This window comes from Hippichthys cyanospilos, chromosome 10, assembly GCF_059441005.1.
Source record: "Hippichthys cyanospilos isolate Australia breed blue-spotted pipefish chromosome 10, RoL_Hcya_1.0, whole genome shotgun sequence".
Lineage (NCBI taxonomy): Eukaryota > Metazoa > Chordata > Actinopteri > Syngnathiformes > Syngnathidae > Hippichthys > Hippichthys cyanospilos.
The window spans coordinates 13043939-13067597 of NC_142378.1; the positions used below are offsets into that span (position 1 = coordinate 13043939).

At 37.1% G+C, this 23659-nt stretch overlaps 1 protein-coding gene across 2 annotated transcripts in view; it reads left to right on the plus strand.

The window, feature by feature from the left end:
* The window catches only part of nek7 (NIMA-related kinase 7), a 66472-nt gene extending 43324 nt beyond the window's left edge, over positions 1-23148 (plus strand). For both annotated transcript variants that reach the window (XM_088426348.1, XM_088426347.1), the window contains exons 7-10: positions 1980-2087; positions 8441-8535; positions 15609-15722; positions 17660-23148. In XM_088426348.1, the coding sequence (XP_088282474.1) occupies positions 1980-2087; positions 8441-8535; positions 15609-15722; positions 17660-17770 (428 nt within the window). In that variant the 3' untranslated portion in view covers positions 17771-23148. The remainder of the gene's footprint in view (positions 1-1979; positions 2088-8440; positions 8536-15608; positions 15723-17659) is intronic.
* Positions 23149-23659: the final 511 nt, after the last annotated feature.

Sequence of the window (23659 nt, forward strand, 5' to 3'; positions counted from 1 at the left end):
ACTATTATGTGTCAAATTGTTATTTTGTCAAATTGTTATTTTGTTTAGGTATGTCTTTTGTTATTTAAATTGTTTAGTGTTTAAAGTTCCGAGAACTGTAAACTAAATTTAGAAGCTTAAATTAGATTGAAAAAAAAAACACATACTTTTGAATGTGAGTTGCAAAAAGGCTCACTTTCATATTCATATTAATTTTATTTCAGAACAATATTAGTTCATTAATCTCAGCAACCACTTACCTTAAACCACCCTTAAAAGGCATATTGTCATTGACTATTAGTACTTGAAAAAAAAAACACACTCAAAATGCTGGTTTTGTTCAAGCAATTTCAGAACTGTTAATGTCCAACCTAACATAGGCCAATGAACATCGTGTTGATGGGGCCAAGTGTATTTAATACCACTTAGTTAAATAGTCCAGAGAAAACACACACACATACACACAGCTACAGGTGTGATATACTTCAGTTCTACAGTCTTTGATAAGTATACACGGACACGAATGAATCAGGAACTCAGAGCTTTAATGACCACTTTATAGAGAAGGTCTGTTGTAAAAACACAATTACACTGTAGAGTGGATACATTTCAGAGGCTGATGATACATAGTTAAGAAAATGGATGTATTGATGTAAGTTATGTTGATAAGACTCTAAAACTGAGATCGTTTGACACACCTTAATGGGCATTTTTTTGTAATATACTGGAATGCTATACAGATTTTTTTCAAAATGAACAGGCTGGCATCATGTCATTGTATAAGAATTTGGCTTGATATCACCTAGAGCTCGGACTCGTGCTCAAAATCTGTGTTTGCTACTGAATTATACTGAATTAACTCTAATCTGTGATTTATTGTACTTTTTCTGAAAAAAAATGCTTCATAGTTCAACAAATGAAAATTCCAATTGACAATGAACATTCCAATGAAAATGAACATTCCAATTCCAATTAGATCAAAATGGTGAACGGTGCACATTTACGTAGCAATTTTGGTATTTGGATATCCTACAGAAAATTCTAATTTAATACCAAGTATTCAGATAAAACAATAAATATTACTATACAATAATATAATATATACTTTTGCTTTGTCGAAAACTATAAACACAAAAGAGCAATGTCATTGCAATTAAGTCGTTTGTCAGTGCCGTGAATAGGCTATTTAACGTGATTTCAGAACAATATTGTGTTATTTGTATCGGGAATTGACAGTTGGAGTGGAACAACTTGTCAAGTCACAGTGCCAGGTCCAACTTCAAAATAAAGGCTTTAAAAAAAAATGTAACAAGCCCATTGCCTCATTATATTATTTAGTAAACTACAGTTAATTTTGAAGTTGGCCTTTTCATCACGTTTCTTGCGTGCTTTAGTGTCATGCAGAGCATTAACAGTTCTTGCTGCAATTGACTAAGAAACTGAAATTTTGAGTAAAAAAAAAATAGCTTGAACATTTTTTTTTTTAACCTGGGTACTCAAATAACTCGAGGGCTCCTTTCAGCCCTAGAATTATGTTATAAGAGCTAGCTAGCACTAAACTCACCTACTCCCACTGATTTGGTGTTCAAATGCCCAAATCCTCTTCGAATGCTCCTGGGATGGAACGAGAGGCCGGGAATGAAGTAACAAAGACAAAGGCATTTATAACCTTCCTACCTTGGCTTTATTGATTGACTGCTTAACAGTTGAATTTCATTGTTATTGGCCAGCCAACTATTGCCATGCACACACACACAAACACATACAAATGGTTTGGGGCTTTGTGCTGGAATGTAGTGATCTTTCATTCTATGTGCACACCACACAAATTAAGATAACAATACAGAGCACAATAAGCTTTAACCCATTCTTAATATAATTCTCATAATAATATTTGGTTTGCATCACTATGGATTCATGCATCACCATAATAGCAACAAACAGACTACAATTTCCCACATCATAAAATTTTGACCTATTGTAACGTCTTTCTTCCTCAGATATCAAGCCAGCCAATGTATTCATCACAGCGACAGGAGTAGTGAAACTAGGAGATCTGGGGCTGGGACGGTTCTTCAGCTCCAAAACCACGGCTGCTCATTCTCTTGGTAATTCACGGCATTCTAGAAGTTCTTTAGAAGGAAAGACATACTCCATGTTTTTGCATCTAAGTTCATATTGCACAAGGCAGCCCCTAGTAATCACCTGCAGTTGGATGTGTTTCATTAGCTATGGTGAGAGCAGAGCCATGTGTCATTTAGCTGTGCTGCCGACTCCGAATTCTGCCTTACTGCTTCGTAGGCCACTTAGTCACTTCCTGTCTCATTGCCCTTTAACCTCTATACAGATGGATAAAGAGCAACAGGTATTTGACACAGAGCTCAGATAGGGGCTGTGTGCAGTAAAACAAGCTGGCAAACTTTACAATTTGAGTTACCGTTGGCGTTAAGTGGGTGCCTGTTTGCCTAAGGAAATAAAATCTGATAACACTGTATTTTGCTTTGAAGGTATGAGAAGCTATAGCAATTAGTATGTTGGCCTTGTTTAAGATTGCGCACAAAGAGTGGCGCTAAACAGGAGACAAATTGACAGGATGGAACCACATGCTCAGTTATATTCTTCTCTAATGAGTTGGAAGTTGGATGTACTGTAAGCCTGGTACCGTGAATCTGTTGGAGTGAAGCCAGTATCCGATTGAGATGTTTGAGTGATAATTATTTTCACAAGGAACAGACCGAAACATTTGTTTTACTTTAAAGTAGACATGGGGTTTCACGCACAAAGACCCATGTACACCTCTTCCTGACTTCAAAAGGTGTTCAAGTGTTTAAAATGGTATTCTCCCACTTAACAATTTGTCTGCACTAACTGCCATTTATCACAATGGCCCTAACCCATCACACTTAATTTGCTGCATAGCAAAAAGTGGTTCTCTAGAAAGGCTGCGTGCACTGATAAATGCAATCAAAATATGTACACTGTTTTTCATCTTTGCTCCACAGCTAACACGTAAAGCATCCAAATATTGTTTTAAAACAGTATGGGTGAGATTAATAACTGGTTAGATATCCTGTCAAATCTCAAATGTGTGGGAAGTAAGTAAAATAATTTACAGACTATTCGGCACAACTGAGTATAAGATGAAACTACATTTAAGAAGGATACAAATTACTATGATCCGCAGGTGTCCCTGTTGTGACAGCAAATTTGCTGTCATTTTCTCTCTACAGGCCACTGCTTTTTTCATCTGCTTTGTATCATCAGCCTAAATGATACAACATTTTGTGGCTATTTATGTATTAACGCATGCCACTTATACATTTAGGGCCAATTCAAATTCCACCCCTTAGGCCTCATTTCACCCATTAGCCCTTGGTGTTGCTGATTCACGCGAACAAAGGTGTGTCCCATTTCACCTGTTAACAAGATGAAAAATTTTATTTGCACAAGCAAATGTTTTTGAACACAAGAAATTGTCTATTTATTACATTCTATTTATTTATTTTAAATGAGTGAGTATGCCTTAGATTCAGGTGGATTGAATCTGTGGTAGCTCAGTTTTGGTTTATCTTCAGATTACTTGATGCAAGTAATTTTGGTACATTCTAAAAAATGATACATTTCCTTTTCTGGTTATGTTTTAAAGCAGCCTCCAAATTTCTTTGAGTAAATCCTTGCATTGTAAGAGATGTGCACTGGTCTGCAGTTTGGCCTGCAGAGATATCCAAAGAGCTGTCCAACATCTTGTTGGCAGTCTTGCGTCTGCTTAAATTAAATTGATTGGAATATGTTGAACATATTCCACTGCCATTCACACTGTCTCACTTTCCAATGTTGAAGTGTTATTATCACACACTGCATGCTATTCCAGGGCCCTGTGCAGCGGCAGCAGCAGCCTCAGACCGTGGAAAAAGTGTGACTGTCATGATGGTTGTGAAAATGTCTTCAATTGCTCATTAAACGTTAAGTCCACAGCACCATCTTTAGGCTGACCGTGGATAGGCAACGCTATTCCCAGGGGCCAACAACTATAATCATTCATATTCAGCTATTAGGTTTTCTGGCCTCATAAAATACATGGTTAATAATGTTGGTATCAAAGAAGTCAAATTTTCATTCTTTATGAATTCATTATTTTTATGTCATATATTTCAGTGTAACAGAAAACCTCCCTTGCAACATTTTTCAGCTGTACCCACATTGTGTTTGTAATGGCTTTTATCACATCACTCTACATTGGTTAAGAGTTTATAATAATTAGGTGTACTGTATATAATAGTGCGATAATTAACATTGAAAAAAAATATTTTTTTTAAGTTGTCGACTCACTTCTTGTCATTCTATAGTAGTCTTTTGCTTTGTCCATCCATCATTGGACATGGGTGAGCAGCGTGGACATGCAGGGGGGGCGGGGGGGGGATTAAGTCCTGGTATAGTGACAGCCTGAAGCTGAAGCAAAAAAATAAATAAATAAATGAAGGTGCAGATAGCCGAGAAACTGAGAAAGGAGGGTAGAATGTGTCCAGTGTTGGAAAAAAAATCTTGACTGTTTGACAGTAAAAAGGAAAAAGAATATATAGCAGAATAAATAGCAGTGGAAATAAAGAACGAGAGGGAGGAGGCATGTATTTGTGCATGTTTGCACAGTGGCGTCCCAGTGTGGCTCTATAATAAGTCCAGTCACCGCACTGAACGGTAGACGCGATGGTGGTCCAGCCATTGAGTCTGCCAGCTAAGAAGTTTTAAAACTAATGGCCAGCAGTCTTCTTTTTCATCTCATGCACACTTGCATAGGCTATTTCTAGTGACACATGAATTTGTTACTTTCTTACACTGTTGTACATATGCATGCAAGATATTCACACAGTAACATACAGTTTAAAGTGGTTAGCAATTTTATTTGATGACAACCTAGTGTAATTAATTACAAATCATCATTTACACCAATAGTCAAAAAAGTTTTACCAGAATAATATTCTGAATGCTAAAATATAAAAATCTTCCATTAATTACCAAAAATCCGAGAAGATGGTAAAATACATCATTTTATCTTAATTGCGATGTCAACTGAGAAGTCCGGTAAACCAACTCTAATTTGGGGATTAAATGGGTGACTTCAGTATGAAATTTCTCGTTTCTGTTCAAAAGGGTCGTAGAGATCGGCCTAAAATGAAAGAGTCCACATTCAAAATTTAATGATGTTGGATGATTTGATAAAGCTTGCAAACAGCAATATTTTCACATTTGTCAACATTTACAAATTTTGGCTAATTACAAGATATGTTTGTTTTTTGAACCTCACACTTGATGCATGACTATAATTCTCATCCTTGGCAAGGAAAGAGCTAATGACGGCGGTGTTAGCGATGAAAACTGTGCGATGGGGAAAAAAAAAATCCAGAGAAAGGAGAACACAAGCTGGAGCACCCCGGGGAGGCTGATATTGTAAATAAAGCTAATGATTTACACATACAGTATATGCAAGTTTATTCTTTAAAAGCCAACAACAAATTTGTACAGATTGGTAGCTTCAAAATCACAATGAGGGCATATGGGTACATGTAGGAAAAGCAATGAATAGATTGTGACCACTACAGACTCCACATTGACTGTCATGATTGTTGGGAATGTAAAAATCGGCAAAACGAAACAAAAAAATCATTAGGAAATAACTGTAAGAAACAATTTTAAAATCAGTGACTTGCTCGGCGAACAACACAAACATGGCGAAGCAGTGTTTTGCTGTTATGCTGTACACAAATGGAAAAAGCCCCCCCCCACTCCCCCCCCCCCCCCCCCCACACACACACACACACACACGGTCTTCTAAAGCATTTTTATAATCATTTGTTTCCTCCAAATCTTGTTCTTGAACTTGTCTGTTACTACTTACTTACAGTTACTACTCAAAACTGCTTTTTATTTATTTGTATTTAAATGTATTTTTTCTTTAATTTGGAAATGCTTAAAAATATTGTATTATTTTTTGAGTAGCACATAGAGGCACCTTGATTATGAAATGCCCCTTATAAACATCAGTAGTAGAACAGAAACATTTTTATGTCTCTTTGCTCTGTGCTTTAATTCTTCATTGATCAGCTAATACTTTTTTTCTATTCATGTTTTATAATTCTACATTTTAAATTCAAACCTAATTCAAAATTCAAAATGGCACACATCACTCTTATATGTTGCCAGGTTCTTTGTTCAGCAAGCTTGTTGAAAATGAATCTTTTGTCATTAAGGAAAAAAAAGGAGAAAGTTAAAGATGTTTAGGAGCTATCTTTTGCAATAATAATAATACTAATAACACACAACTGTGCTCAGGGTACACATATTTCTACACATTCATTTTTGAATGAGACCAACATATTCTGGTGTGGCGGTCTTTAATTTGAAATACCTTATTTAACACCTCTTGATGAAGTTAGTTCTTTTGAAATATTTGGACCAAAATAGCCAAAAGATATGGGAGAAAAAAGTTCCAAGCCCAAGTTGTAAATAACAAGTTTCCACCATATTCCATTTGTGAAGGAAAGTGGCCAATGTTGTCCTAAATTTGAATAACAAAGTTCATACCCCCAACTGCTAACTCCCTTGCTAATGTTAAAAGGGCATCTGTATCGTAGTTAAGTATGTTAAAAGCAGCTATAACGCACATTGCACACAGTCATTTGCATCTTACCTTCTCTAGCTCAAATTATTTCATGAAAAATATGGTATACTTCAAGTCTTTCATTTAGATGAATAACTAACATGCCCTTAATTCTGCATGCTGAAGCAGCCTCAATCCAGCACAGTTGTCTTTTTATGCAACTATTAGCATAAGAAAGGCTGATTCTTTTTAATTAGCTAATAATGAATGTTAAGGGAGCTTGTTCCGACCGTATCATGAGACCACACACAAGTGCGCACATGCTAGAAAACCAGCCTGATGACCAATTAGAGCCCCCTGTTTAATTCCGCCTTCAAGTTGGCTTCCTCACGGTTTTTGCATGTTTTGATATTTTAATGACAGGTAACACTTCATTATTCATGTTTTTTTTTCTACGTCCAATTGTGTATACCCTCTGCAAAATATAAAATTATTTTCCACTCAAATTACCCATTGATCTAATCGTGAATAGTGTGCTAATATTCAATAAATAATAATAATTTTACTGAATGCTATTCTAGCTAAATTTAGTCATCTGTTAATGGAGATTAACCTGAATTTACTACTAACACATGTAAGGTAAAGACTGATCTATTATATAAACAGTTCAAAGATATGAATGTAAAATTAAAATAACTAAAGGAAAAGGTCAGATTTACATGTCTTACTTTATGACAGTTTACATGTTCAAAGAGAGAAGGAAGGATTACAAAAACATAATATGATGTCCCGCTCCCCATTCTCTATAAATTGTCACATATTAAAACAAGAGTAGGTTATTTATATGCAATAATGTAATTCAAAATAAAACAAAATCCCACCAATCTTTACACATGTACATTTCATTTTATATATTTTTACATAAAAAATACAAAGAGGCTGGAAATGATAAATTATTACAGTTTTATGACACCAACGTCAAATAGAAGACTAGTGCTGTCATAGACAAACTGCTGATGCTCAATCTCTCCAAGTTTCCACAAAACTTTGCTTTTCAGAATGTGGAATGAATACGTGTTAGTAAAATGCCCAACCATATGTGATTACAGTAATGTAAAACTGCTGCTGGACACGCTGGGTTGACTTTTACATGGGAAATCCTAGCAAACAGAAAGAAAATGCAAAAATCAGCCACTCAAACCCTGCTAAGAATGCACCCAGTCTATAAAGCCAACTGCAGTGTCTTGCAGACATGATGTAAAGCTGTGGTTCCTGGTGGAGTACAGTTGGGTGAAGGTCTGATTCTCTGGAAAGCTGCCAGTCGCCATGGTAGTTTGGGATTCTTGAGTTTCCAAACCAGAACCAGAAACGGGCCTGCTTTTAAGGCTCCATCAATGCTCCTGGGCTGTCTTCAATAGCTGCTGTTTCAGATCTTTACCAAGCCCACTAATCAAAACTGATTTATGTATATTTCGTGTCTGCTGTGGATGCATATACAACTTTGTCATGCTATGAGAATTATATGCACTTTATTGGCATGCATGGTTATATGCAGCCTTTAAATATCATCTTACTTGAGCTGACTAATAATTAATAGAGGCAGTATACTTTAATGACTCCCTGTAGTTTGCCTTACTTGCACTCTTACTAAAGTTTTTTGAGTGTTCCAACCTCTGAACTTGTCAGAGTTGAAAAGACATCTTAATTCCTTATCCGCTTTCATTTTCTGTGTCAATGTATGTCACAAGGATTATAAACTGTGGTAAGCAATGTGAATACTGTATAGGAAAAAGTAATATTCACTGTTTCTCTTGTTCTCTTTTTTTTCCTTTTTTTTATCGCTCTGTGCCCCATTCCCTCATCTAGTGGGTACGCCATATTACATGTCACCGGAGAGAATACATGAAAATGGATACAACTTCAAGTCGGACATCTGGTCGCTAGGATGCCTTCTCTACGAGGTAACGTAGAGCCAAATATACAAATTTGTCACAGAGTCTGTTTTTGCTAGACTGAGGAAGAATTGAGGTAGGGAATTATTCTACAATATATGGTTTGTTTGGTCTTTTTTTTTCTAATGGGTTTAGCCCAGGGGTGTCCAAACTCGGTCCTCGAGCTGTCCTACATGTTATCAAGGTTTCTTTCCCTGCATCACCTGATTCAAATGATCAGCATAGTTTTCAGGCTTCCGGTGAGCTTGCTGATGAGCTGAACATTTGAATTTAAATGAGGTTATTTTTTATGCAACGGTTTTAAGAGAATAGGCACATAAATAAATGAAATAACTCAAAAAAGAACCTAACCCAAAATTAGGTTAGTTTGTGGGTTATTCCTTTTGACTAACAGAAATGAGTAACCTGCATTTGGCACAACTGTAACTTAATTTGTTACTCTTTTGACCCAAGTATTTCTAGAGTGAAATCAATATATGTAGCCATTCTCCTTGGGTTTGAGTTAGAAATAGAAAGTATGAAATTATTGATATTGTATTATGTTATATATATATATATATATATATAATATATATATATATATATATATATATATATATATAAATAACATTAATAGAAATGTTTCTAATAGAAATGAAAATTGAACATATTTGTGGTTTGAGAAGGAAGATCTTTTAGTACTATGGCAGAGACAATTCCATCCACCTGGTCAATGTAGGCCACACAAGAAGCCTATAAACATATAAATTCGCTGTTCTATATTTATTGTTTCCAGAGTATTGCACACTACACCATGTATAATATGCCATTTGAAGAACAGGCCTTTGCTATCCAAATGTTTGGACCCATAGTGCATCCACAATTTGTGGAAACTTTCTCCCCTTCTTTCCTCTATACTACACTATTCTCCTCCCTCCCCTCTGTCCCATTCCCTTTGTGTGCCTCCTTTTTCTTCACTTAACCTTCAGGCATTAGAAATTCACAGAGACTTCCAAGCCCGATCCCATTGGTACTCATTGATTTCATTCTGAACATGGTAGGGGCTGAGGACTACATTAGTTCGTGCATGTTTGTGTGTGTGCTCACATGTGCTACAGCTTCATTTGAAAGCGCCTACATTCTTTTACCCCAGTTTACACCCATTCATGTGCCTGTGGGTTGGGTAAAGTCCAAAGAGTCTGTCAATACCTGGTCATTGTATCAGCGTCTATCTTCATCTTCCATTCTGTTTGATCCTTTTCTCCTTGTGTCTAACCTCATTACGTCCTTTGACCCTGCGATGTGGCCCTCAGCCAAATCCCTCCTATGTGGTAACAGTAGTCATACGGGTTGTCTCCCAGGGTGACAAGGAAGGAGGTGGAGTTTGCTCAACACTACTTGATGATACTACCATCTCCAGACATTCTCCCATCTTTCACTGGGAGATAGACCACATATTTTCATTATTATGTACAAAACTCATCATCTAATCTTTCTTTTTTCTTTCCTTAGCTATCCATTCCAGACATGTCAAGAACCACATCAAAACATTATGAACAGAGTATGAATACATGCCTATTTATACAACTCATACACGCACAGTACGTCCTTTTCAACATACCTAAATAAGGGATAGGAAGAAGTATGTACTTTTGGCACCCACAACTTACAACACATTAGTTAAAGAGGAGGATACCTTTATGGAGCTTGGCCATCCATCCCCTTTAAATACGTCTATCTCATTACACCCCCACTATACAGTGTGAATTGATGTTGGTTTTATGACACCCAGTGTCCTTGGTTCTCAGCGACTGGCATTTGCATGTGATGTGTTGTCCCATGGCTAAGGAATAAAATATCGTAAATCTCCCTTAAACTTTTTACATGGTACAATATTACGGTATGTATTTTTTATCTGTTTGTTGTATTTTCTTTTTAATAATGTAACCTACAGTACCTAAAATAGTTTCTTCAATTTTTCCATTTTCCCTCCCTATATACTGTACATACAGAGGTGGGTGCGTCAGTAAAGTTTTCCGGGCCGTCATTTGTATGCGGCCATGCCACTTGTCCATCTAGTCCACCGTTATTTCCTGCCAAAGCAAACTGCAGTCATTTCTCAATCTGTATTATTATAAAACTGACCTATATTCTCCTCCTTCTACTATTATTTGCAATGTCATGAAAATTCGCAGAACAAGCAGTGTTTCTACTCCGTTAAGAACCAACCAGATATTAAATCGGATATTGATATTCCATATCACCTTTTTAATCATTTTTTGATTCAAGCGTTCAGTATATAAAATCTCCCGTCCGGTCCCCCCTCCCCCTCTCAAAATGCAAACCAGAACAGAAATATTCACAAATTTTACTTATTTTATAAATTTTACAACATACTCCTAAAATCCTGAAAGTAATTACTTCTCTAAGATTTTAACAGAAAACTCTAAAGTTTATATACAAATAAATACACATACATAAAATGTTAGACGCAAAGAACGATTTTTTATTTATGTTGTCATATGAACCGATCGAAGGTCATACAAGTGGCAATTTTTGCAGGGATCCTGTTGAAAACAGGAGCACACTCTCTTGCCGACTCACACATGATGTAAATCAATACATCCACCTCTAAGCAGCCCTTGTGAAAAAATACATGCAACAACAGCGTGTTTCTGTTTGTCATCAGCAAAACGACGGTTCACCTGTGACGGCTGAGTGGTCCATTAGCCCTGGCCCGGTTTGTAATGAGCATTGAGACATAATCTTTTGTTTGGTGTTTGTTTTTTGTTAAGTTTCTCATCCTTGGTTAGCAAAACAAGTGTTTGTCAATGACAGACTGACAGACCTTCTGTCAGTACTGATAATGCCCACGAGAAGTGGCTTTTTTTTTCTATGAAATGAGCCATATAGATTGGTATTGAGAATTAATCCGTCTCCTTCGACTGTTTCCTTTGTTATTAATGTGTCAAGTTTGGGGAATCTTGGCTCCACTTGGAGTAGGTGTATTTTTAATGACTGTCCTCAGACACCCATATTCATTCTTTGATGAATATGTCATCATAAAGGAACATGAAGGACCAAAGTGAATTAATAAAAGTCATTTTTTTTTCTTCACTTGGACATAATGTTTAAGCATGCACAAGTGTGAGAGTAGGACCAGATGTACACACACTTAGTTGATATGATTTGAAGATGGTGTGTTGACAAGCCGTAACGTTAACAACCCTATTAAATACCTAGAAAGGTTTGAAGTTTCCCACAGCTCCTAAAAGAATCAGAAAAGACACACAGTAATAGAATTACTGTTAAACCAGAAAGACATTTTGGGACCTTGTGTCGGTTCAGGAATAGACCTGCTGAGGAAAAGCAGAGGCAGTTTCTCTTTGTGGGTCTGTGCGTTATCCTACCGACAACTCGCACCCCTTTAGACAGCAGGCATGCGTCCGCATTGAATCTTTCTCGAATATCAATGAACCATGCGGTATCGCTCGCTCTCTCTCTCTCTCTCTCTCTCTCTCTCTCTTTTGCTCACGCTCTTACACACACACCTTTGGGCCTCAGAGGTCAGACAGTGAGTCAATCATCTAATCCGTTGCAATGACACAGAAAAAAATGAGTATGTGTTTGTGTGGCATGCATCTTTATGCATGTGCGCGCGAGGGGGCCAGCAGCTGTCAGGGGCTAGGAGCAGCAGACACTAATGAAGCAGATGAATAGTGCAAAAACTCCCAAATAAAAACAGGACAGTTGACGTTTTTCATCTGTCATACGTAGAAGACGCATGAAAATACGTTGGGGTCTTGTTTAACCCTTTGCCTCCTGGTATCTATGCAGCCCCTGCATCATCAACATCCTTCTGTGCATCTGTTTCAGTATCCCTCTTTTTTTCCCTCCCTTTGAAGCATATATTTTTAGTAAACACTCACCAGCCCTTACCAACATGCACTCTTATACGAAATCAAAAGGCAGACGCCAAGAGTGAAACTGGTCTTTTCCATATCATTGAAGCAAACATTTACAGCAAAACGTCAATAGGTTTTAGTGAAGACTCTTCTGCCAGACATACATTTCAACACCACATTTGACATCTATGGTTTACATTTTTATACCATTTTACAGTATTCCCAGGATTTAGTCACAGTGAAAGGTGAATCGATGGAAACTTGGTTGCCATATCTGACATTTAATACAAATGTCTCAGCTCTGAGGAAATGGTATTTTACGTAGGAATAAATTGATGAGGTGCTGTACTGTTTTTATGACTAGCAATTTAGTGTAAGTTTCTAAATTGAGGTTAATATGTGTTATTGAGGTCATTCTTGAACAGTTAGGAAAAGCTAAGACATACAGAGCTACAGACTGCCCAAATGGTGGCATTTTGCTCTTAAGATTTAAGGCAGTGCAAGTGAATATGTCACATACTTTTGTGACTCAAATGGCAATTTTTTTAATCATTACTATAGTTTATTATTATTATTTTATTTTATATTCTTTTATATGATATATATATATTTTTTTCTGTCCTTCTTCTATGTCCGTCTATTTAACAATGAATATTTCGTCACAAGTCGATTTACAGTGAATGCCCCTAAATTTCAGGTGCTCCTCGTAAAACAGAGCCCCTGCGTAAGCATTTTATGGAGGGGACACAGAAAATGTTCTGAACATTGTGTGTTAGTCATTGTAGAGCAGCAGAAAGGGAGTCATGGGAAGTATAACAGAACAATTTACTGAACATACTTCTCAAAACTACACAAGGCTCCAAGGATATAAACAAGAAGTCTAGCATGCCAAAAACATGTGGAACGTGCAAATCAGTTTTTTTTTTTTTTTTTCCATCATGGAACGGTTCATTTTCTTGCATGATATGTTTTCTTTTACTGTTGAAGTCACAGTTGCTTTTGTGCCATGGCAGGTTTTAAGCTACCGCGAAAGGAGCCTCAGTTGTTGTTTTTTCAAGACCGAAGCAGCTTTTCAGCACCTTGTTGTTGATGTCGAGGCATTTTTGAGACTTGACCATCCATCTCTACCATCCAAAGTAGTGCAGTATTCATTTGTGAAATTATTCTGTGCTTGGTTAAGGTTAGACAAACTATACCTTTTCATGGATGACTTTCGATTTTTGGAGGATCCTGCATTGGGCCAGCCTCAAATTCCTGCTTGCTATGTGGCTTTTTCCACACACACACACACACGCACACACCAACACACACACACACACACACAAAAACATTCCTAATCTTTAAGTTCTTCGGAGTTTATTGAATGCGCCTATACTTTTAGGCTTTTTTTGGGGGGGAAAAAAGTTTGTCTTAAATTTGGGGAATTGCGGATTTGAAAAGTTAACAACGGAATAATTTTCTATTATTATTAAGCCTGTGGAAATTGTTTAACTATTTTCACAAAGCAGTAAACATCTCCTTATCCTGCTGCCTTTACCATTCACATCTGTTTTCTCCCCTCTGTGCTTGTGTGCATATGGGCTCCAGAGTTTGTAGGTTTTTTTTCATTGCTCTTGCAAAGTCTGCTATACCTGCAGTTCACCTCCTGACTTTTTCCTCTACACCCATTCTTTCAGCTCAAACTTTTCCATTCAGCATTGTAAAATAGAATGAGCCAAGAAACTAAGAAGAAAACGGATTCTTCAGTTTGCCCTTTGTTCACTTTTGTTCTGTCGATGAATGCCTAGAAATTTGCCACGCTAACATTACTTTTAAAGCTTACATTTTAAGTAAGTAGTCGCATTTAAATATTACTCTATGAACTATAGATCTGAGGTTATGGTTGCACATTTAGAGATTACCCAATGTCCGCCAATATTGCGCCATGGAGAACTCGAGAAGCTGAATTGCTACAAGCAAATTGTATCCATCCGCAAGCACAAACACTGAAACGGTCTACTGTGCATTGCCACAACTAACCTTACTCATGGTGCCAAAAAAACTTCCCACTCTGCACTACGCCCACCTATCACACACATTATGCTTTGAGAGTCATAAAATTGCCCCACAATTAAACTAGGCCCGGCTAGTAGTATTCGCTGATTTTGCTTCTTTCATATGTTTGCGTTTTCAGAATCTCTTGTAAGACATCATCAACCTTGGTCAAGTTTTGGTCATCGGTATTTGGACAATTAAGAGTCAATGTTTTACCATTTCAACATTAATTAGTTTGCAACAAGTGTGTGATTATTCGACAATTTTTCAATCAGATTAGTAATTATTTTATTGGATTACTCGTTTTGAGACCTTTGTTACTTGTAAATTTAAAATGTAAATTTCCCGAATTTTAGTCTCGCAACAAAAATATTCTCAGATTTCTTTTGTCCTCCTTAAAAGCAGAATGAACCTTTGTGTTGAATCAAAATGAGACATTTGCAATCATCAATCTGCTTTTACCAACATTCATCAAGATTTTCGGTGAATTTTTTGATAAGTTATGGCCCAAACCAGTAACTGGTCAGTTTGTTTGTGAATTTTCTGCACTGTTGAATTTGAAATGATGTCCTGTTTTTGAATAATGGTACCAAAATTAACATTGCTTTTTATATATTCAATTAATCAACAAAATAATCTACCAATTAATCTATCAAAATAATCATTAGTTGCAACCCAATTTTGTGTTTTTCTTTTTCAGTACAGTAAATCTGGTTAAATACAAACCACATGGGGCTCATATTCCATAATGAAGTTCAGTAAAACACAAGACTACAAGTCAGCCTCTGGGTAGCAGATGTCATGGCTAGCGATGTTTTATTTGAACATTTCCAGTTAAAGCAGAAGTTTGTTTCACTGGACCCCAAAAGAACTCCTCAATTAGCATGGCTAAAAGTTGCAACAAGGCAAAGGCAAAAAACTGCAGATACAGTGCATTTCTGTTAATACTTTATTAAGTCAGATACAGTGCATTTCTGGTAATACTTTATTAAGTCATCGCTTTGGAGTCATTAGCATTATAGAGCCTAATGTTTCAGTCAAGGTTAGATTAGGTTGTATGTAATGAATTGTGAATGTTAAGATATTGTTTCACTCCTTGTGTTTTTTTTTTCTCATTCCTTCTGACTTGTCCTCAAACTGTTTTCTCATATCTGCATATTTCAGATGGCAGCCCTACAGAGTCCATTCTATGGAGATAAGATGAACCTCTATTCCCTTTGTAAGAAGATAGAGCAGTGTGACTATCCTCCTCTTCCATCAGATCATTATTCAGAAGAAGTAAGTACTGTAACGTCACACATCACTTGCAGTTAGTACTATGTGGTCGTTTTGCATCTGCTCAGATATTTATACTGATTTCACGTTAGTCCAAAGCAGTTAAAACGCATGCTTAGATCTTGAAATGTTCAGGGAAAAAACATTTGAAGCAACAATGACCAGTTTCTCCTTTTCAATCCCACATCACTGATTTGACTTGTATTGGCTTCCCCCCCTTTTTTTCCATCTGAAATCCATCCAACCACCGGTGCATTGTGTATTTGCCTGTAATATCATTACTCTATGATCAAAAGGCCATAATTTTAACCGTTTGAAAATTAAATTCCACATATCAAAAGCATCTGTCCGTGCTACAGACTAGGATGAAACAGAATGAACTTGCGTGTCAAGTTTCCCTGAACTAAATGTTAAATTATCTACCATAATTCAGCAAAACATTATTCGTGCACATACATGTAATGCAGTCGCGCTGTGGTTGACGATGCCGTGGTTGTTGATTGCATTTGACATGCCTGTGTGTATGTTTGGAAACATACTGAATTTTTGCGGGGGCATTTAGTTTAAAAATACAGTACTTTTATTGTAAATACTTTGATATGTTGTTGTATTTCACACATTTATGTGTGTGTATATATATATATATATATATATATATATATATATATACTGTGCTTAATCAAACTTTGTAAGCATCAGGAAACTGCAAACCTAGCTCTAGGGAAGCAAAAAAAGCAAAACCTAAAACTAGCGCAACCAAATTGCGATAAAATGACTAAATCGCCACTTTGCCACATACATGAGTGCACTGTGGGTAGTTAGTTTCTGCACAAACTCCTGCAGAGTGCTTTTCATTACTCTTTGGTGTTTACTTCATTAGGTTGGCAAAGGCTAATTTCATGGCGTTTCATGTCTTTCCACGTGCTTTTTTTTTTTTTTTTTTTAAATGTGCACGAGCCATTCCACAAGCGTGCATTTGTTACAGTAGCTCCCTCTCTGCACACCCACCGCTCGGAGCTGGAGCGTGCCCCACATGTCACCCCCATCCCGCAGATGGGGAGACAAAGCGATAGAGTGAGCGAATGATGGAGCGCGAGACAGGCTGATGGAGAGATGGAGATGAGGGGGGGTGCCTACAGCGCCTGTCTGGATGTAAACAATGCTCCTGAAGGATCGGCAGCAAACTGTCAGCTGCTCATCTTTGTTGTGTCATTTAACCATCTCCGTCTCTGCTTCTACCCCCCCGCGCCTCCCTTCACCAGCACTCGCTCCCCCTCCACCCGCCACCTGACACTTTCCACCACTTCCCCCACCCCACTCGCCATGCAAAGAAGCGCATGAATATTTTACATATCTGCATCTTTTCTAAACCCCACCCAAACCTCCATTCGGCAGTACTAATTCTTAGACGAGCTGAATTTACATCTTCCTCTCACTCCGGTACCCACATATGCACAGTATGGCTGACGAGAAATCGTCCGAGCCACTGCCGTGCAACAGCAGCCGTGAAGTTGGCAGACAGTTACCATAGCGACCTCACATAGATATATTTTTTCCCTTTCCTCTGCATCCTTTATTCTCTTCTTTTTTTAATGATGGTGGTGGCTGTTCCGCTTGCGAGCCTGTCTATCTATCTGCTCCAATCACCCTCTCTGCTCGGCTTTGTGTGTGAACGCTACCAATGGAATGTCAGCAGTGTGTGTCTGCGTGGGCCATGCTAAAAATCTGCCGACCAGCAAGCCATGAGTGTGCTTGGTCCGGTTACCTGTTGCCTTGTTGCTACCATAATGATGATAGCTCGTCAAAAGAATTTTGTCATCTTTTGACCATGTTTTATTTTCTTTTCAGGATCATTTCAAATCTGAAAACAGCATCAACAATTATCATTAATGACATTGTTTTTTCTTTCCCTTCCCAAACCAACCACCCCTTGTCATCAGCTGAGGAACTTGGTAGATATGTGCATCAACCCCGACCCGGAGAAGAGGCCGGACATCACCTACGTGTATGGCATCGCAAAACACATGCAGAACCTGACGCAGGGCAGCTAAGCCCGGAATTGCACAAACTATAGCTTGTAGAACACATCCCTCCTCAATTTCCATGCTGGACGTGTACACATCTATCTGCTTCTATGCAATTACGTAGTCCAGAGCTCATTGTGATAAGCAGGACAGATTTTATAACATGGTTTTTGGGAGGATGTAAACGTGACTGGCAGCCTAAATCCTTCCTGCGTAAGGTAAACATCATGCTGAAAAGAAATCCCCTCAAATCTGTTGTAAATCTCTGTTCATTTTTAGCTTTAATATTTTTTTCCATGAAGGGCCCCAAATGGTTTACAGGCAATATGTCAACTCTTAAGTTACAATATTTTCTCAGCAAATGCTTTAAAATATAGTAGGAACATGAGCGTACATGAGGATTATGTACAATAATCCCCCAGATGAGAGATGTAACAAGAAGGTTTGGATGGAAGTGTTGCACTTTTTACAGTGATACTGGAAGGCCCGACAGGGTGGTTATGTACAGTATTTGGAAAGCAAGGTGATGTGCAAGTGTGAGAGCATGGGCAAAACTCTACACAACACTTTGAATGTTTGTTACTTTGACATATTGACTTCAAGAGTCTGTCACTCTTTTGACAACCTTGAAGGAATAGTGGAAACTATGAGAAAAAAGCGGTTTTACAAATGCTGTTTACCTTTGTCACCAAAAGAAATATGTTTAGGTTTCACTTGGACTTTGGGAACAGCCATTAGTGACAATAAGCAAACATGCTAATCACCCACCGGGATGATTGTTAATATTTCTAAAATTATACAACTTTGCTGAGTAAATTTGCGTTGAGTTCTTTGTACATGAGTTCTGTGTATGACAGATCATTTTTGGCTTGTATGGATTTTGTCCATTCAACTGTATAGCGAATTACTAGATTACGAGCATGTACAGGTATGCACAATATTTTGCCGAAAATGTTGTTTGTTCAGCAGCTGTAGCCTCTGTCTCTCTCCATCAGCGTGCAAACCCCAAACAATCCGGATGAAACACTCCACAAATATGGTGGGTATGCTGCACTGAAAACGCTGCACCTTTACAATATTTTAAAAGCAGTTATACAGGATACAGGAATACAACCTATTTATTAGTTTTTCACTCAATTTAGTTTCACTTCTTGCCCAAGAAATCATTTTTGTGGGAACCTGCTGGTCCACGATGTTTGTGAACTGTAGTTTAAGTCCCGACTCCTTCGCCTTTTTTCACATAGCAAAATTTGTAATTGCAGAGCTGCCAACTATAATGGATGTCAGTCTGTTGTTAGGGAAAACTTTTAACTCAACCTTAAAAAATCTTTAGTAAGATTTAGTACACATCGCTTCCAAAAGTAGCTCCTGTTACATAAGCATTGCTCTGAAAGCTATGTGCGTGCTAGCAGACTAGTTAGCTGCAATTGTGTGCTATCGACAACGTTAGCCACCATAGAATAACGAACGCCTGAATTCACACTGCACATTAATAATAATAATCATGGGTTTAATTTATGAAGCACTTTACATTCATCGTAATCTCAAAGGTGCTACAGAAAGGAAACAGAAAAACAGTAGAATAAAAACATGACTTCTAAATGGAAGAATGTAACTTAAGTGAAAACATGACTAAAAAGGTGCATTTTAAGACTTCTTTTGAAAGAGTCCACCGACGGTGGTCCTCTTAGATTTGGTAGAAGAGCAGTCCACAGTTCAGGGGTGAGCTGGTTCATAGATTTGTCTTTACAGGTTTGAGGAGATTGATGTTTGAAGAGCAAAGGTTGTGAGTTTATAATTGTGGGGAAAGTAATTCCTTGAGGTAGGTGGGGGCTTTGTTGGGCACAGTATTGCTATACTGTCAGTGTCATCATTATTCTCATACGTACATACATGGTCATAATTGTACTTGCTAGAGTATGTCACTTAATTTTTTATGATTACATTCTCATGTTTACATGGTTGATGCAAAACATCCATTAAATTACTTTATGATTTTAGAGTAATGAATATTTATTTATAATTGAACAGTTTGACAATTTTTTTTTCAAACCTCCTATGAAATATTGTAGTAACAAGGCCCCATGAAAATGCTCTTGACAAAGTAACAAAAATCCCTGCAAATTGGTGTGGTAGTGAATTTCAATAGGTTGGCAGCTCTGTAATTGTAATACTGTATGTTCAAGGAGCCGGCTCTTTAACATATAAAACAGGTTCACAATGATGTGACATATGTCTGACTGTCACTGGTTTACATCACAGTTAAGCTGCATGATTGGCATAATGAATCAACATTGACCGTTTTGTCTCTTATCAGTAATCTCTTTTTTTTCTGAGCGGGAAATACTCCAGTGTATACATTTTTAAATCATCACCATTTGTAATATGACCAGCCCAGTCACAAGAACATTTGCATTGTTTTGAGTAAAATACAGAACAGTATTTTTGGTTTCAATCATCCTTCATTCACAAATCTTTGCTCTCCTACCACACTACATTTTAATGTAAGTGATTATATTCATATTTATTATATTGAAACACAATGCTGTCACACCAAAACTTTCAGTATTTTTTTGTAGTCACAAGGAAGTTCTTTCCTCAAAGCACTATTTTTAGAAGCATACTAGTTTTATTGAATAGAATTTAGAAGTCTTTCATCAAACAAGCAAAAGATCATACTTGTTCTCAGAAATCCTCAATACACAAAACACCTCAATGCAAAAATTACTGAAACAACTTTTCGGTCTTACCATCTTACCAATACAGGACCATAGTGCTGTTGTCATTTACAACCTCCAGAAGAGATGTATCCCATATTCATAAATGTTTTTAAAGACAAAATGGTATCGTAATTGACAGGAATTGTTTTTGTCGCTGAAATATAATGCTTTTATTTCATTTCTTTCATTGTCCTTTCACAAAAAATACCGTATTTTCATGACCAAAGGCTGCACCGTTTAAAAGGCACAATCTCAGTTACGGGGGCTATTTCTGTATTCAACACATACACAAGAAGCACCGCTTTATTATGGTAACATGTTGTTTAAAAGGCAGCGGGAGCAAAACTGATTTTGTTGCACTAAGTATTTGCAGTGTACGCACATTATTTTTGGATCAATCTGGATCCACAAATTCATCAAACCCTCATCTCCTGTATCTGATATGAACAACTGGGCAATATCGCCATCTAAAATAAAATAACATCTAACATTCCTTCTTGTTAATGTCCAAGTCAGTCTCGTTGCTGTGCAGCTCCTCAGAATTGATGTTGGCCCTTGCGAAAGCTTGAAGAACGTCCAAGCATCTACAAGCTTAAAAACATTTTAAAAAATGCCTCAACAGCATCTTTTGTGATATCCATTCTTTGCATCTGCAAGCAATATTGCCCTGTCGAACGAAGACTGTAGAGTACCTGTTATTTGATCATTATACCATTTCTAGAGTTCATCTGCGTAATCGGTACAATCGGTCAGCCGCAGAGCTATCATTGGTTGACCGCGTGACATTGCTCTACATGGGGAAAAAAAAAAAACTCGGTGGGAAAAAAAACAAAAAAACAACAAATACATCGTTCCCAGATTTTATTTTCTTTTCTTTTATTCTTTGGCGCCTGACATTTGCGAATTGACATTTGAACGTGATCTTAGAACATCACCATGTTTGTGAACGTGAGTTCAGAACAACAGTCCTGCTTACTCTAAAGGAGCAAAAGATTATGAAGTTGTAGACTGCTGTTGCGACCATAGAAGTGAACCATAGACGTTCGTGTTATACATTACCCTTTATGGTACATTTAAAAAAAAATATATTGGCTGGTCATTCCACAACATTTGGCTGTTTTACAAAAATGCAGTGACTCGACATTCTCCCGTGTATTTTGTTGCACCTTTGGCCCAAGTTAAAATAAATAAATTAAGTAAATCTCTTCCCATCCCTATTAGTTAATACCCAGTAAACATGTCGATCCTGCCTGGGTCATTACTGAAAAGTGATATCACTAAACATTGTTTATTATAGGGAAATAGCTAATGTCAATTATCTTTTCAAAAATTGTCACTACAAATGTATCTTTGTTCATCTTTCTAGCCCTGCAATGTAATGACAAACAGAACTTTTAAAATAGTGCTGTTAAGAGAATTTAAAACATATTTGAGTGACCTCGAGGGACAAATATTCTTTCGTAATATTTACCACTAAACATTGTTCAGTCATATTGCTGCAAAAGAGGAGCTATTAATGTTTTCAGTGCCATGAATGAAAAATTTCGATTTTTAAAATAGTAAAATAAATAAATAACATTCCCGTCAAATACGTTTTACGTTTTTTATGGAGGCTAGCTGATACCCTTGACTAGTGCTTATTTAATATTGCCAATTGAGCACTGTAGTGATAACTGTTGCCACTGGATAGCAGTGTTTCCACACAACACAGCTATTGCCTAAATGCAATTCAAAGTAAGGAATGAAAATCAATCTTTCATAACGCCCGTCTTTACATAGACATAGTACAATATTCTGTCGGCCTTAAAAGATGAGTGAAAAGGCTAAATATACTGGCACTCTCGAAGTTGCCTTTTCTGATAAGGCTTGGCACTGAAAGAGTTAAGTTTGATGCCATTTTCGGGGGCCTTTAGCTAAATAGATGTTGTTTTGCACAATGCATATACCGGCACTCTATACCTACTGGAGACATGCCTTTAGCGTCTTTTTTTTTTTTTATGCCCGCTCTTCCCCCTTTAACAGCCACATGCAGTCCTCAGTCACATCCGCCTTTTCTTTATATAAGTTTTGTGTCGCCACGAAATGCTCTCACTCAGTCAGCCAGAGCTCTCATCAAAGTCACACAACATTTCAAGATTTCAGAACTCCCATACGCCACACCGCATTATATGGCGCTCCGTCAATTTGGGGGGGGGAATTGAAGACATTTTAAGTGCGCCTTACAGTTGTGAAAATACGGTCGGTAATATTGAGCATGGACTATGATGTTGAGTCAGATTGCTTTGCCTGATGTTAGGCATGCACATTGAGTATTATGTTTTGTTTGTGCACACACAATGAGATCTAGGTCGTTTGTAAGTTCTCACAAGGGGCTTGTTAAACATACAGAGTACTGGGGATTACGGTGGTTCTTATTAGGGTGAAATCCTTCTTCGCACAAAGTATCACAGGGCTCCACTGTGCCCCTTGATTTTACCTTGACTTGGTTACATTTTCCAAAGGCCATTTTATGTAAGTTGTGTTTCATTCGAGAGTTGAGGGGTTTTCCCAGAAGTCAAATAATAGGCTCTACCGGCGTTATTTATGGATCGGCTAGTGGTTGTTTTGGTTTCATCTCGTGTTAAGGAGTCCCACCAATGCCATGTATTTTAGCTTAATGCAATAAAGCTCTAACATTTCTCTTAACTATTGAGTGTGTTATTTGACTCACACACACACACAAACACAGAGGTTTTCGAATTTGTTTTTATTTTTCATTATAGTTTGATTTTGTTTTGACTTCAAAATTCAATTACCATATTTTTCTAACTATACATTTAAAATACGTTAATTTTCTCAAGAATCACTTCCTTATGTATAGATGTTGAATTGCATTTGATTAAAGTTCGACATTTGTTTTACTGATTTGTTTCCCTTAATGTTTATACATGCACCTGATACCCCGGTGCGCCTCATAACTCAATGAACCCTAATATGGACATTTTTAAAAAAGAAAATTTATTCTTTACGGGTCTGTGCCTTATAGTCCCCTTTAAAAATAATTATGGTATATCCATTCGTTTTTTAAATTTTTATTTTTTCAAAAATTATTCGTTTTAGTGTTGTAGTGTTGTTGTTTATATCACTTTTAGTATTAGTTTTACTTTTTTTTTTTAAATACAAAGTATTAATGTGTAAGATCTTATTTTTGTTGTTG